Below are 15,296 nucleotides of genomic sequence, written 5' to 3'. Positions count from 1 at the left end.
CACTTGCCTGCATTAAACTCCACCTGCCACTTCTCCCAACTTTCCAACTGGCTTGTATCTTGCTGTATCCTTTCACAGCTTTCCTTACTACCCACAATTCCCATTAATTTTCATATTGTCGGCAAATGTATAGTCAGGCCTCTACATTATCAACCAATTCATTTATCTGTATTACAAACAAACTCTCAGTTTAGAAGAATAGAGAGCTTTGTATCCAGTCTGATGCTGTAGCAGCTCCTCGGAGTGTTGGGGGACAGTACAGAGAGAGCTTTAGTTTTAATTTAAAGAGTAGAGCTTTATTCTGTATCTAATCTGCTGGAGCTGCCCTGAGAGTGAGTTTGATGGCAGGTTGTTGCTCACATGTACTACTGAAAGTGCTTTGCTGTAATGGCTGCCTGACTTCTTCCCACAGGGTCCTCATACTCCACTTGAAACGATACAGTTTTAACGTGCAGCTGTCTGTGAATAACAAGCTTGGTCAGCAGGTGATCATTCCAAAGTACCTGACCCTGGCGGCTCACTGCACAGAGACCACAAGGCAGCCCTTTTCTCTCGGTTGGAACACGCCATCTGCAGTGTAAGTGAGGGAAAAATGAGGATTGTTACAATGAAGAAAGAGGGGTATTGTGTAGGGATATGGCTTCAATAGCCAGGCTGATGGTGCAGGTATGTCTTGTACATCCTGCAATGTTGTTTGGGAATAGTTTGGAGGACCCCAATGTACCCAATAGGTTGCTAATAATCTGTATCCTCAAAAGAAAGTTAAATTTCTTGCTTCATCTGGGCTCAGTGGGTTTGATTCTGTATCAGAAAGGTTTTGATTTAAGTCTTTCTTTGGTAAGGTGGGCACACAATTGGACAGAAAAGCAGTTCTTGTGTTCTTGGCTGAGTCACTATCTCTTTGCTTGCCTGTGTTGTGATGAACCTGAGAGACCCTGTGAGCTCTATGGAAGAAGACCAGAGGTCTTTCTCTATTGTGCTGCCCAGCATCTATTTCTCCCCCAGAGTTAGAAAGGTTAAGTCGTCACAGGCATAACTAATGAATCTTGGTAACTCTGGCTGAGAGATAAAATGCTGGAGAGGGCAGTAGAGAGAGTATCCCTGCTCTTCTTTCATAGCATGGGAGTTTGCTGTGTACAGATTGGCTGCTTTGTCCCCCATATCACAACAGTGATTACACTTCAAAGTGCATTAGGCCATCTGAGCAAGTGAAAGGTTTTGTAGAAATGCAAGCTCTTCTTCCTTAAAAGCAGCTGTGAATTACGTGAGATGTTGCAATGTGTCACCACTATTCATCCCAGCACAAAGTAATGTATCCTTCCCGACCATTTTGCTCTTCATTCTGTTTCTGTTTGACCGCCTGTGCAGAGGTGGGTGTAGGTTAGTTTGTTTCCTGATTTCAGGTGCTGGGTTCAGATTTGGGATTAGCAAGTCTTTAACAAAGTCTCTCCAGACAGTGGCCAGGATTGGTTTCAACTGTATTTTTCCACCAGTGCAATAGCCGCAGTGCACGTTGCCTTTAATCATGTAACATTTCCCAAGGTGTGTCATGATACTGTTATCAGAAAAAGTAGGGAGTCCTCTATAATTCAGCTTTAAGGTTTTAGTAACACTTGCAGATTTTTGGGAAGGAAGTAGCAGTTTGCTTCCTGGGCTGATGTGCACTCTCTGACATGGCAACATACCTCGTTGAATGTTTTTAAGACAAAGATAGATTTTTGAACAATAAAGGAATTCGGGGTTATGGTGAGCAGGCAGGTAAGTGGAACGGAGTCCATGTAAAGATCAGCCCTGATCTTATTGAATGGTAGAGCAGGCTTGACACACCAGATGGCCTACTCCTGCTCCTAGTTCCGATGTTATATCATCTCTCTGTTTTGAATGTTACAGATCACGACCACTCAAAACTTCGCAGTCCGTGAACTCAACAACTTCCGGCTCCACGCTGGGGAGGTGAGTAATCACAGTCTGGTCTCAGTGTTTTGTATCCTATAGTTTGTAGAGTGCAGGGAAGTGAGAAACCCAGGAATAAGTAGAGCAAATGGGATGTGGAACGTAGAAGCTGGAGGAAATGGGGATAAGATGGGGGGGACACCCCAGATTTAGGGTGGATGCTGAGTGGAACAGTTGAGTTCTGACACAGGTGGTCAGCACAGGATTTGAGAGGATGCAGGTGTAGGCAAAAAACCAAACTTATTTGGATATTGTGAGGGCAATGAGTTTCAGCAGGGATTGAAACTTTCCCCTGATGTTTATAAGTAGTGCTTGATGCTTCCTTAGGTCAGAGAGGAAACTCCAACTGGGGTTTGTGTTCTCACCCCCTCCTGCAGCAAGCTTGGTTTTGACCCAGCCTCCGTACTGGTAAGCTGCTTACATGCACCGGAACATTTTCTGGCTGGAGATTATTAATTGGGACAGCCATGACCTAGTCAGAGTTCAGCCTTCTAGGATGGGAGGAAAAGGAATGCACTTTGAGCAGTGAGTGTTTCAGAGTTGTTGGTGAACAGGTACAAGATGGGTTCCTGCCTCCTTATGTTGTAACTGAATGCTTTTGGCTGCCTCATTTCCAAGTGTTCACCCACAGGAAGTACTGCTTCAGGTCTGCAGTCGTAATCCTGGACTCTGACAGTGAGGAGGAGCAGGTGAAGCGGGCAATGGTGGTCAGCAGGCAGCTGAATGAGCAGGTCCAGCGTGAGGTACAGCAGGAGGAGGAGGAAATGCAGCTGGTAAGTCTGGCTGAAAGCTGAGGATATCACATAACCTACCTCTCTGTCCCTGGGCAAAAACGAATTCCCATTCATAACTGCTCTTTTCAAAACCTCAAGTCATCCCAAGTGCTGTATAAAGAAAGCAGTACTTATGAATTGTGGTCACTGTTGTAATCTATGAAACATTAGTTGCCTTCCAAACAATTCATTTTGAGGTATGTTACTCAAACCAGGAGAACAGCCCTGCATTACAATGGATTGTAACTGCTGTTAAAGCCTTGGCTCAATGTCTCATCCTAAAGATGGTATTGTCAACAGAAGCTCAGTTTTCACTGCAGTCATGAAGTGGATCTTATGACTCGTGTCTTCGGTGTGAGTACCAACAGCTGAGCAGTGCCACCAACTCCTCTGCCGGTGCATCAGATGGGTATTCCCATCAAGCCGCACCAAGGGTCTGCTCCTGAAATGCCAGTCTGTACTTCCTGTCTGCTGATGGTGTTTGTTACCAGCATTTCCTGCTTTGGAAAATTACTGAACAAGCAAGGAAGGAGTTTTTCCTAACTATTTTTGTACTTCTAGTTGGAAAATGTAATACTGGTTTTAATTTATGTGATAATCCCTATAAGGCCCATGTGGAATCACTAATTCATCTCACTATAGAGCTCATTGAGTGAGTTCCCTTGCTCATTCCCACGATATGAGATCCCCTGGCTAGGCCAGCATTCATTGTCCAGAGGGTAGTTAAGAATTAACAACATCACTGTCTGGAATCACATGTAAGTCATACCAGGTAAGGAAGGCAGTTTCCTTCTCTAAAGGACATTACCACCTGGAAGGACAGGTTCAGTATAAGGCCGCAAGTTTGGAAGGTGCTGACTAAGGAACCTCGGTGATTTTCTGGAGCGCGTCTTGTAGTTGATACACTCTGTAACCATTATACACTAAATGCTGAAGGTGATGGGTGGGATGCTAATCCGACAGACTGTTTTGTCTTGGAAGCTGTTTGAATGTTGTGGGAGTTGCTGTCTTCCAGAGAAACAAAGAGTATTGTTTAAAACTCCTGACTTGTTCCTTGTAGATAATGATCAGGATTTGGGGAGTCAAGAAGTGAGTTAGTTGTCATAGAATTCCCAGCCTCTGACCTGTTATTTTTTTAGCCACTGGTTCAGTTCAGTTCCTGGTCAGTGCTGACCTATAAGGTGGTGATAGCGAGGTGCAGTCAGTAAATGTAATGCTGCCAGTTTTAAAATGCTGCTATTTACTCCCCAATAACAAGTGTACCTACTCAGTATGGACAGGGGTGGTCTAAGGTGGCAGCATACCACCTCAGTCTCCAGGGCAGTTAGGGACAGGTGATCATTCCTGGTCAAGTTAGCAGTGTCCACATCCTGTGAAACAATAAAAGAATTTTTGTCAGTGTGTACTGATCATCTGTAGTGATATCCAAGGAACAGGAAATTCGACGTTTTGGGCACAAGCTTATGCCCGAAACGTCGAATTTCCTGTTCCTTGGATGCTGCCTGACCTGCTGCGCTTTAACCAGCAACACATTTTCAGCTCTGATCTCCAGCATCTGCAGACCTCACTTTTTACATCTGTACTGATCCTCCAGTGAAGCATTGTGGAATAATGTTTATATTAACGATTCTGGGCGTGGAACACCCTGCCAGCCGCAGTAGGAGACTCTCCATCTTTAAGGGCATTTAAATGGTCATTGGATAAACATACGGATGAAAATGGAATAGTGTAGGTTAGATGGACTTCAGGTTGGTTTCACAGGTTCAATATCGAGGGCTGAAGGGCCTGTACTGGGTTGTAATGTTCTATGTTCTACTTGAGCTACTGTAGAAATGCAAGTTCTGTGACTGAGGTAATTACTGGACCAGGATGCCATTATATTCTGCACCCCATTGATTCATCGTTCCCTCTTTTTCCTCTATCTCATTCTGCACCCCCCCACTTCCCTCCGTGCTCTCACTCTCCTGTATCCCCCCTCCCAGGCACTGAAAGCGAGCAAGCGAGAGTCGAGTCGCCCAGCTTCAGCCTCTGCACTGGACTCCTCGTTTGACAGCATGAGTGAAGACGAGCTGCTGGCAGCCGTGCTGGAGATCAGTAAGCGGGAAACCCGCTTCTCGTTTGGCAAGGCGGAGGAGCAGGAGAAACCGAGCAGCAGCCCTGACACTGGCTTTGGCGATGACGAGGCTCAGGAATTGCTGGAACAACATGAATCGCCAGAACCAGATGGGCCCAGGGCCCCCGTGGAGATGGGTAAGTAGGAAGGTGGAGCAGGGCACAAGGTCATAGAGGAGGCTGAGGGGCGACCTGATAGAGGTTTACAAAATTGAGGGGCATGGATAGGATAAATAGGCAAAGTCTTTTCCCTGGAGTGGGGGTGTCCAGAACTAGAGGGCATAGGTTTAGGGTGAGAGGGGTAAGATATAAGAGAGACCTACGGGGCAACTTTTTCACGCAGAGGGTGGTACGTGTATGGAATGAGCTGCCAGAGGAAGTGGTGGAGACTGGTACAATTGTAACATTTAAAAGTCATTTGGATGGGTATATGAATAGAAAGGGTTTAGAGGGATATGCGCCGGGTGCTGGCAGGTGGGGGTGGCACAGTGGTTAGCACTGCTGCGTCTCAGCACCAGAGACCTGGGTTCAATTCCCGCCTCAGGCAACTGACTGTGTGGAGTTTGCACATTCTGCGTGGGTTTCCTCCGGGTGCTCCGGTTTCCTACCACAATCCAAAAATGTGCAGGTCAGAGTGAATTGGCCATGCTAAATTGTCCGTAGTGTTAGGTGAAGGGGTAAATGTAGGGGAATGGGTCTGGGTGGGTTGCTCTTCGGAGGGTCGGTGTGGACTTGTTGGGCCGAAGGGCCTGTTTCCACACTAAGTAATCTAATCTAGATTGCGTGGGATATCTGGTCGGCATGGACAGGTTGGACTGAAGGGTTTGTTTCCATGCTGGCTGGGAAGATGGGCAGGTGAGATGTTGAATGATTTTGGAGCTTCACTCCTATCTTACAGACAGGGGGATTTGCAGGACAGGCCATTGTATCCCCGCCAGTCAGAAACAGCCACCTATTTTAATCTCATTTTCCAGTGCTTGGCCCTTCACCTTGAATGCCATGGTATTCACAATATAAACTTTTTTAACAGACATTTATCAGCCTCCACTTTGAAATGAATAACTGACTCTGCATCAGTTGCCATTTGGGGTAATGTTTCTAACATTATATTTACTAATTACTCTGTTGAAAGACTTGGATTTGAGATTTCATGCCCGAGATGTTCGCCCTCTAACCAGCATAAATAGTTGTATTTTTAATTTACTTGAGTCCTTTAACATCTTAACCTTATTTATTCAAATAGAGCCTGCCGAAGTCCTGAAAGACTTTGATGAGAACAAGGAGAATAAAACTCCAGAGGACTCGCAGTGTGAGATGGACTGGATGCAGCAGTATGACCTGGACAGGGAGCGAGAGGAACAAGAGTTACAGCAAGCACTGGCCCAAAGTCTCCAGGAACAGGTTCGCACTTGGGAGATCTGGCTATACGGTTAATATGTGCTTTTGATCAGAGGATGTTTGGATTTTTGTTTGCCAGAAAGCCGACCTTATGAGGCTTCCATTACTTGACGGGCTTGGGTTATCAACATCCTGAGAGACCATTACCGGCACCTGGCCGTATGATTGGCTCAAATTCTGGAATAGACCCTAAGCTTGTGACATTTAAACCTCGTATGCCCTGTTGCTCTCCATTTGCCTGACTTGTGTCATTTGATAACAGTGCATGTGGAAACCACGGTGAATGCTATTTGTCATTAACCCAGAGCCATTAACCCAATTTGCTAAACAAATTCTCTGTGGTTTGTCAGGAAGCGAGAGAAATGAAAGAAGATGATGACTTAAAGAGGGCGACAGAGCTGAGTATCCAGGGTAAGGTACCACTGACCGGCAGGAGTTTTTGCTTCATTACTGTTTTCAGTTGTGTTTGCTGATACGTATATGTCAACTGGTTTTTCTGTCAGGTTTGCAAGCAGTAAACAATGGTTGGAAACACTGCAAGAAATGTTACCTTCAGATAAATTCATGGGATCCTTTCTCTTGACATGTAGACTCTCGGTTTAAAGTCTCACTGAAAAGACAAGACTTTCAAAAATGCAGCACTCCCTCTGCCCATGAGCTCTGTGCTGTGCTGGGGCATCAGCTGTCATCACTTGTGGCTTGGGTGAGAGTGTCACAAACAGAATCAAGGTGTGCTGCGTCAGGGCTCTTGTGCAGTGGTAGTGCCCCTACCTGCATTCAAGTCCTACCTGCTCCAGAGGTGTGTAATAACCTCCTTGACCAGGTTAGAATCATAGAATCCCGACAGTGCTGAAAGCAGCTGTTTGGCCAATCACGTCTGTGCAGACCCTCCAAAGACCATCCCACCCAGATATAGACTCTCTCTCTCTCTCTCTCACACTCTCTCTCTCTCACACTCTCTCTCTCTCTCTCTCTCTCACACTCTCTCTCTCTCACACTCTCTCTCTCTCTCTCACACTCTCTCTCTCTCTCTCTCTCACTCTCTCTCTCTCTCTCTCTCTCACACACTTTGTCTCCACCCTATTCCCCTTAACCCTGCAGTACCCTTGGCCAATCCACCCAGTCCCAGTCTGCGCATTCCTGGGCATTGCGGGACAATTGAGCATGGCCTGTCCACCTAATCTGCACATCTTTGGACCAATTAGAAATTATCATGAGAAAGTGGGAACAGAGCACTGGATTGGACAATCAGCCATGACCATATTGAAAGGCAGAGCAGACTTGATGGGCCAAATGGCCTACTCCTGTATGGTATGATTCTATATGTATACGTTATGAACTATATTAACAGAATTAAAGATTTGCTTCTCCCTAGCATGAGCTATGTCTTAAAGACCATTTTACATTGAGGTGAAGTACACGTTGGCAAGCCTCTTATTGCATAAGTCTTGGGTATGATACTGGTGGCCTGTTGTTTGTCAATAATTTAAAAGATATTTCAAAGTAGGTGTTGAATTAGCTGAAGGGGAGAGAGTAGTGATGTTCAGTTATTTATCTCACAAGTGGGCAAAACTCTCCCTCCGGGCTCAGTGTTAGAACCAAGAGTAGAAACTGCTGGAGAAACTAAGCAGGTCTTTTTTTTAAATTTCATTTGTGGGACTTGGATGTTGCTGGCTGGCCAGCATTTATTGCCCATCCCTATTTGCCCTTGAGAAGATGGGGATGAGCTGCTGCTTTAAATTGCTGCAGTCCACTTGCTGTGGGTTGACCCACAATGCCCTTAGGGAGGGAATTCCACGATTTTGACCCAATGACTGTGAAGGAACGGAGGTATATTTCCAAGTCAGGATGGTGAGTGGCTTGGAGGGGAACTTGCAGGGGCTGGTTTTCCCAAGTACTTAATGCCCTTGTCCTTCTAGATGGAAGTGGTTGTGGGTTTGGAAGGTGCTGTCTACAGATCTTTGGTGAATTTCTACAGGAGGAATTGCCTAGTGGCATAACCTCTCTACTATTAATCCAGAAACCTATTATAATATTCTGGGGACCTGGGTTTGAATCCCCCACAGCATTTTGAATTCAATAAAAACTACCTGGAATTAAGAGTCAACTGAAGACCATGAAACCATTGTCAGTTGTTGGAAAACCCCTATCTGGTTCATTAACGAGCTTTAGGGAAGAATATCTGCCAGTCCTTACCTGGTCTAGGTTACATGTGACTCTAGGTTACATGTGACTCCAGACCCACAGCTGGTTTACTCTCAACTGACCTCTGAAACGTCCGAGCAAGCCACTCAGTTTTATCAGTCGCTAAGTCTGGCAGTGTCTGTCAAGTGAGAAACCGAGTTAGTATTGATCTAAAAAAGAATCCTATTGGATTTGAAACATTAACTTTGTTAGTCTCTACAGATACCACAGACCTGCTGAGGTTCTCCAGCATGTTCTGTGTTGATGTCCAGCATCTGCAGTATTTTGCTTTCATTAGAAGCTCTTTACCCCATCCTTTCCAAACCAGTTTTGCAAAAGCAACAAATAAATGTGTAACATAATCTCTGTACTGTGCCTCTCCATTCGAAGGAGGTGAATTCAATAATGGATGACCCACAGAAAACTAAGTATGGACAGATAGTTCTTCCTGAAACAGCACTTTGTGAGGCTTGCTGTATTCTCATTTTTTAATTAGTGTAAAGTGATCTTTGTTTTAATTCTCTTGCAATGAAATCATCATAAATCGTTGCAGAGTTCAATAACTGCATTGGTGATCTTATGGGCTCGGATGAAGATTCTGGCAATGAAGAAATCTTGGACATGGATTACAGTGAGGTTGAGGCTGAGGAATTAAAAAGAAATGCCGAGGTGAGGTGTGAGAGAGCGAGCGCACATATGAACAGTGTGCAGTTGAGCTGTGGCTAGCAGCCATGCAAATCTGTCCGTTAGGAAATTCGTGACATTGGAAGTGCAATGCCAAATTGGAGGGTACCTCAAGATCCTCCCCTTGCTCTTCACCTGATCCCTCCATTCACCCTGACCCTGTGGGATTGGGAACTACGCTGTCCTTCTGTCAAGCTCCCTAACCTCCAATTTAGGCTTGGATTGCATAGTCAGTCTGGGCAGAGCTGCTACAGATTGTGGCTAATACTCTGAGGTGTTCTGTCTTAGAGTGTTCACAGCAGAGAAGAGGTCATTGTCCATGACCGCTTTCTGCAGGATCATTGAGGCTACTCCCACACTCCTGCCCTACAATCTTTCCCTCTTCTTAGAGTCATAGAGATGTAAAGCACAGAAACTGATCCTTCGGTCCTAAATTAATCTAGTCCCATTTGCCAGCATTTGGCCCAAGTCCCTCTAAGCCCTTATTATTCATGTACCCACCCAGATGCCTTTTAAATTTTGTAATTGTACCGACTTACACCACTTCCTCTGGCAGCTCAGTCCATACATGCACCACACTCTGCATGAAAATGTTGCCCCTTGGGTCCCTTTTAAATCTTTCCCATCTCTCAGATAATGATCCCAATTTCATTTGAAAGCCATAATTGAATCTACCTCCACCACATTCTCAAGCAGCACATTCCCAATCTAACCGTCACTCTATCCAAATGTTTTCTTCATGTTGGCTTTGGTTCTTTGTATTGACTTATTATGGTCAATACTGTTATCTGTTGAGACCTTTTACTAACTGGGTTTCTGTTCCTGCAGACAGGTGAACTTGCACATTCTTACCGGCTAATCAGTGTGGTCAGTCACATCGGCAGCTCCTCTTCTTCTGGTAGGTACCAGATAATTGTTCATTCTTTTTCAGAAAAAGATATGAGCATCACTGGCTAGGTCAAGAGTTGGTGCCTGTCCCTAATCACCCCAGTGCTTTAACCACCACAATCCATCTGGCATGTATCCGTGCACAGTGTTGAAAGGGAGGGAGTTCCAGGATTTTGACCTAGTGACATTGAAGCAACAGCGGTATATTTCCAAGAGAGGCTGGTGAGTGTCTTGGATGGAAGCATGTGGATGGTGAAGTTCTTGTGGACCTGCTGCCCTTATCCTTATCTGAAAAATCTGATTTGCAACCAGATTAAATCAGTGGGTTGTGAGAAGATTTGTAGCTCAGGTTGAGGTTCTGGATGTAGGTTTGTTCGCTGAGCTGGAAGTTTCATTTTCGGACGTTGCGTCACCCTACTAGGTAACACCTTCAGTGGGCCTCAGGTATATGATCCCTGCTCTTTATTTATATGTTTGTGTTTCTTTGGGTTGGTAATGTCATTTTCTGTTCTCTTTCTGGGGTGGTAGATGGGGTAGATTTAAATTATATGCCTGGCCAATGTAACCTGGGATTCGGGGATGATGTGGATTTATATCTGTGATGAAGTATTTTGTGTTAGTTGTAAAAGCAGAGAAGCTACAAATCTCTGTTGAAGAGTCTTTGGATAAAGTTAAGACAACACTAATAATCCAGAGACCCAAGCTAAATGTAAGTGTGCTTGCTGAGTTGGAAGGTTTGTTTTTAGACGTTTCGTCACCATACTAGGTAACCTCATCAGTGAGCCTCCAGTGAAGCGCTGGTGTTAGTGACCCGGTTTCTGTTTGTATCTATGTTTCCTTGGGTTGGTGTTGTCATTTTCTATGGTGATGTCATTTCCTGTTCTTTTTCTGAGGGTGGTAAATGGGGTCTAACTCGATGTGTTTGTTGATAGAGTTCCAGTTGGAATGCCGTGATTCTAGGAGTTCCCTTGCATGTCTCTGTTTGCCTTGTCCTAGGATGGATGTGTTGTCCCAGTCGAAGTGGTGTCCTTCCTCATCTGTATGTGAGGATACAAGTGAGAGAGGGTCATGTCATTTTGTGGTTAGTTGGTGTTCATGTATCCTGGTGGCTAGTTTTCTGTCTGTTGTCCAATGTAGTGTTTGTTACAGTCCTTGCACGGTAATTTGTAAATGACATTAGTTTTGCTTGCTGTCTGTATGGGGTCGTTCAAGTTCATTAGCTGCTGTTTTAGTATGTTGGTGGGTTTGTGGGCTCCCAATGATGCCAAGAGGTCTGAGTAGTCTGACAGTCATTTCCGAGATGTCTTTGATATAGGGGAGAGCGGCTAGGGTTTCTGTACGTATTTTGTCTGCTTGTTTGGTTTTGTTGCTGAGAAATCGGTGGACTGTGTTCATTGGGTACCCATTCTTTTTAATACACAGTATAGGTGATTTTCCTCTGCTCTTTGTAGTTCCTCTGTGCTGCAGTGTGTGGTAGCTCATTGAAATAATGTTCTGATGCAGCTTCGTTTGTGGATGTTGGGATGATTGCTTCTGTATTTGGTCCGTATATGGTGTTTTCCTGTGGATGCTGGTGTGAAGTTCCCCATTGACTGTTCACTCTACTTTGACATTTAGGAGTGGCAGTTTGTTATTGCTTTCCTCCTCTTTAGTGAATTTTGTGCCAGTACAGATATTATTGATGGTTCAAAGTTTGTGCGAAGATTTGTAGCTCGGGTGCTTGTTGTAGTGGTTCTGTTTGCCGAGCTGGAAGTTTTTGTTGCAAACGTTTCGTCCCCTGGTTAGGAGACATCATCAGTGCTCTGGAGCCTCCTGCGAAGCGCTTCTTTGATGTTTCTTCCGGCATTTATAGTGGTCTGTCCTTGCCGAAAGCGGCAAGGACAGACCACTATAAATACCGGAAGAAACATCAAAGAAGCGCTTCGCAGGAGGCTCCAGAGCACTGATGATGTCTCCTAACCAGGGGACGAAACGTTTGCAACAAAAACTTCCAGCTCGGCAAACAGAACCACTACATTATTGATGGTCTCAAACTTTTCCTCTAATTTGTTTCTCAATCTTCTCAAAACCCACTAACCCAAGCTAAAGTTCTGAGAATGTGGGTTGAAAACTAATCTCAGTAATAGTGACCGTGGACCATCCTGGTCTGGCCTATGTGTGACTGCAGGCCCACAGCCATCTAGGTGAGCCTTGACTGCCCTCTGTAATTGCTTCACGTGGGCTGGGTACCTTTCGGCTGCTGTGGATACCAGTAAGTGAGTATATCGAGACTAGAACGCTCAATCAAGGGCTATGGAGAATAGGCATTAGGTTAAAGAATGGGCTGTGATGTTATTGAATGGGTGGAATAGATGTAAGGGGCTGAATAATTAGCACCTCATTTATTGTACAGCTGGTTGACCACTCATGACTTTTAATTTTGTGAAGGGCACTACATTAGTGATGTGTATGATATAAAGAAGCAGACCTGGTTGACGTACAACGACCTGGAAGTATCCAAGACAATGGAAGGCACAGTGCAGACGGACCGAGACAAGAGCGGCTACATCTTTTTCTACATGCACAAGTAAGAACTTGATGAGTCTCACCCCCTTCACACATCCTCATGAGATCAACTGTACACCTGCAAACCTGGCTGATGGGCAGTTTTTCCCTTTGTGCTTTTTAGCTTCCAGAGGAATGTTTGTCTTTACTCCTTTGTTCAGTGGTTAGCTTAGTTTGAAAGTCAGTGCTGACTTCAATCCTGCAAATGTGTTGCTGGTCAAAGCACAGCAGGTTAGGCAGCATCTCAGGATGCTGCCTAACCTGCTGTGCTTTGACCAGCAACACATTTGCAGCTGTGATCTCCAGCATCTGCAGACCTCATTTTTTACTCGCTGACTTCAATCCACAGAGTTAACTGATCTGAGGAGGGACCGTAATTGTCTCTTCTGGGTTAGGTGAAAGAAATCAAACATGTATTCCACTGACAATTACTGAGGGATGTATTGCGTACTAATTTGCCTGGATCTCCATCCTGTTGTTGTAGTTGGCTTCCTTCTCCAATCCCACCAGCCGATTCCAGGCCTGTTCCTGTAGTAACTCACTCCTTCCACTTCACCCCAAGTCAGTGCCTTTCATTGTATTAAACACTCGCTCCCCTGAACCTGTCGTTGCTGTAACTCCCTATCCAAATCCTGCTCTTGTTATTGCAGTAACTTCCTGCCCCAATCCCATACCTAGCCCATATAGCAGATCGTATACTTGTAATGATTGAATGATAAATATTTGCATATTTCATGCCAACTTGGGCCCAAGAGAGCAGTGTTAGGTAGCGGCTCCTGTTTTGCTATACCTGAGGTGTCTTGTGTGTTTGTGGTGCAGGTTGGAGGCAGTGTCTGCAAGACGCTCCTTTTCTCCTTGCATACAGTGCTGGCTTGGGGACAGTTCTGTTACTAATCTTCTCTGTTTGACTTTGCCACAGAGAGGTACTGGAAGAGTTGGTGGAGGAAGAGGAGAAGTGCTCACAACCAACGGGTTTGGACTCCAGCAGGCCTGTGTTGCAACCTCTGTGACAATGTGTGAACTTTAATACAGGAGCTAGTTCTGCTAGCCCTATACTGCCAGGGACTAAATGTCATTTACAGCTAGTCCTGGGATAAATACCTCCTAAAGTAGTGATAGATCTTCACCAGGCTGCAGTGATCCAGGGCCTTCGCTCGTTTGGTTATTGGAGTCAGGAAATGATGCTGAAGGTCAGCATTCCAAGTTGAATATGCGATGAACTCCTTCCCCTTACAGCCAGAAGCCTGGGAGAATTACAGAAGTCCTAGACAATTACTGGTGTCAATCTGTCACTACTTCCAAAGATTTTCAAGGAATTCAAGTTGGAATTGTATCACGAGACTGTTTCGATTTAAGGGTTTATGATTTTTTTTTAAAACAGGAGAAAAAAAAATATAATATATGGTTCTAAAGTTGCTGTTCCTACCCCGAAGAGGTTTGTGTTTGCCAACGGAAAAGGGAGAGTGGATCCTGACCCAAGTCTCCCTGTGACACACTCACCTGAGACTTGAGAGGGTTTAGGTTTGGTTTTTGTATAGTCTAGTTATAAGATGTAAGTTGTTTTGGTCAGCATTAACACTGTATTTACATGTGCTTGGGGGTGTGAGATTTTTCTTTCAGATGGGAGGGCAGGCAAAGTTTGAGATTCTCTCACGTAATCAGTTTCTGTGGCTTCACTCCGTCAGAATCCCCACCCCCGCACAGTAAGCACTATTCCTACTATTACAATCCAACCCCCTACCCTGCCCACTCTCCTCTGCCTTACTTATAAAGTTTTCGGAAAGCTTGCAGCCCTGAGTGAGGTTTCCTTGAGACAGTGGAGAACTCCTACTTTCAAAGCTGTCTTAAGTTGTAGCAGTGTCAGTTAGACTGGAATTGAATTGTTTGTCCAAACACACACCAGCTCAAAGTCCTTGTCTGATCTGAGACGATTCCTGTGTTGAAGAATAAGCTTTTCTAAAAACAAGTTTGTGTTGTCGGGCTGTTGGAAAGTAGTTTTGGTTGCTGATAACTTGCCGCCTCACTTTGTCAGGCTGAGGGATAAGCCTGTGGTTCAGCCTCACTATTTCACACTGCACTTTATTCTCCCCACCCCTCTGTGCTGCTTGAGGCTAATACACTGGAGACAACTCCCTCCTACACCGTGCCCCTCTCCCCAAAGCTCCCCTCTATCCACCTAAAACCAGAAACTGGGCCCCTGAATCTGCTCAGAGAGTGTGGGGGATAGTCAAAAAAAAAACTCGCCATCAGTTAAGGGCTTTTCTCCCTGCAGGTCTAAGCTCCCTGAGATTCTGTCCTTTCCTCCTACCTGGGCGCTGGGCGCAGTGTTTGTACAATTAAAGCATCAAATAAATTATTAATTTTTTGAAAATAACGCCGTATCTACAGCACCTTTTGAGATGTTGCAATATTGATGTTTTTATGGTGGAATTAGCTACCATCACCGCAGCACTCAGCGAGAACCTCTGCCTTTGATTTTTAAATCACCTTGTGCTTTGAGTTCACCACCTGCTAAGAAACTGCTGGCTTTTCTTTTTGTGTTAAGGAGTGTGGGAGGGGGTGGTGTTGTGAGTGTAATTACTGCTGGCCCTGACCTAATGGGCAGCGAAGAACACCCAGAGATGCTGGATAGCCTTGACGCAGACCCTGTCATTGTCACTGGAGTTCCTAAAAGAGAAACTGACAGGACATTATCACTGACAGATCTCATCATTACAGCACATCTGTCTGCATGCTTGCTGCCCATTCTCTTGCATTGGT

General features: G+C 45.1%; 1 protein-coding gene across 1 annotated transcript in view; it reads left to right on the top strand.

Annotated features, from left to right (window-relative positions):
* usp37 (ubiquitin specific peptidase 37) overlaps positions 1-14,910 on the top strand; it is a 46,664-nt gene extending 31,754 nt beyond the window's left edge. The window contains exons 15-24 of the mRNA XM_060828220.1: positions 413-577; positions 1,891-1,953; positions 2,585-2,726; positions 4,709-4,976; positions 6,082-6,239; positions 6,587-6,647; positions 8,974-9,089; positions 9,933-10,002; positions 12,420-12,558; positions 13,456-14,910. Of these exons, the coding sequence (XP_060684203.1) occupies positions 413-577; positions 1,891-1,953; positions 2,585-2,726; positions 4,709-4,976; positions 6,082-6,239; positions 6,587-6,647; positions 8,974-9,089; positions 9,933-10,002; positions 12,420-12,558; positions 13,456-13,546 (1,273 nt within the window). The 3' untranslated portion in view covers positions 13,547-14,910. The remainder of the gene's footprint in view (positions 1-412; positions 578-1,890; positions 1,954-2,584; positions 2,727-4,708; positions 4,977-6,081; positions 6,240-6,586; positions 6,648-8,973; positions 9,090-9,932; positions 10,003-12,419; positions 12,559-13,455) is intronic.
* The last annotated feature ends 386 nt before the right edge of the window (positions 14,911-15,296 follow it).

This window comes from Hemiscyllium ocellatum, chromosome 7 (genome assembly GCF_020745735.1).
Source record: "Hemiscyllium ocellatum isolate sHemOce1 chromosome 7, sHemOce1.pat.X.cur, whole genome shotgun sequence".
Taxonomy (NCBI): domain Eukaryota; kingdom Metazoa; phylum Chordata; class Chondrichthyes; order Orectolobiformes; family Hemiscylliidae; genus Hemiscyllium; species Hemiscyllium ocellatum.
This window is presented reverse-complemented; position numbering and strand designations above follow the sequence as displayed.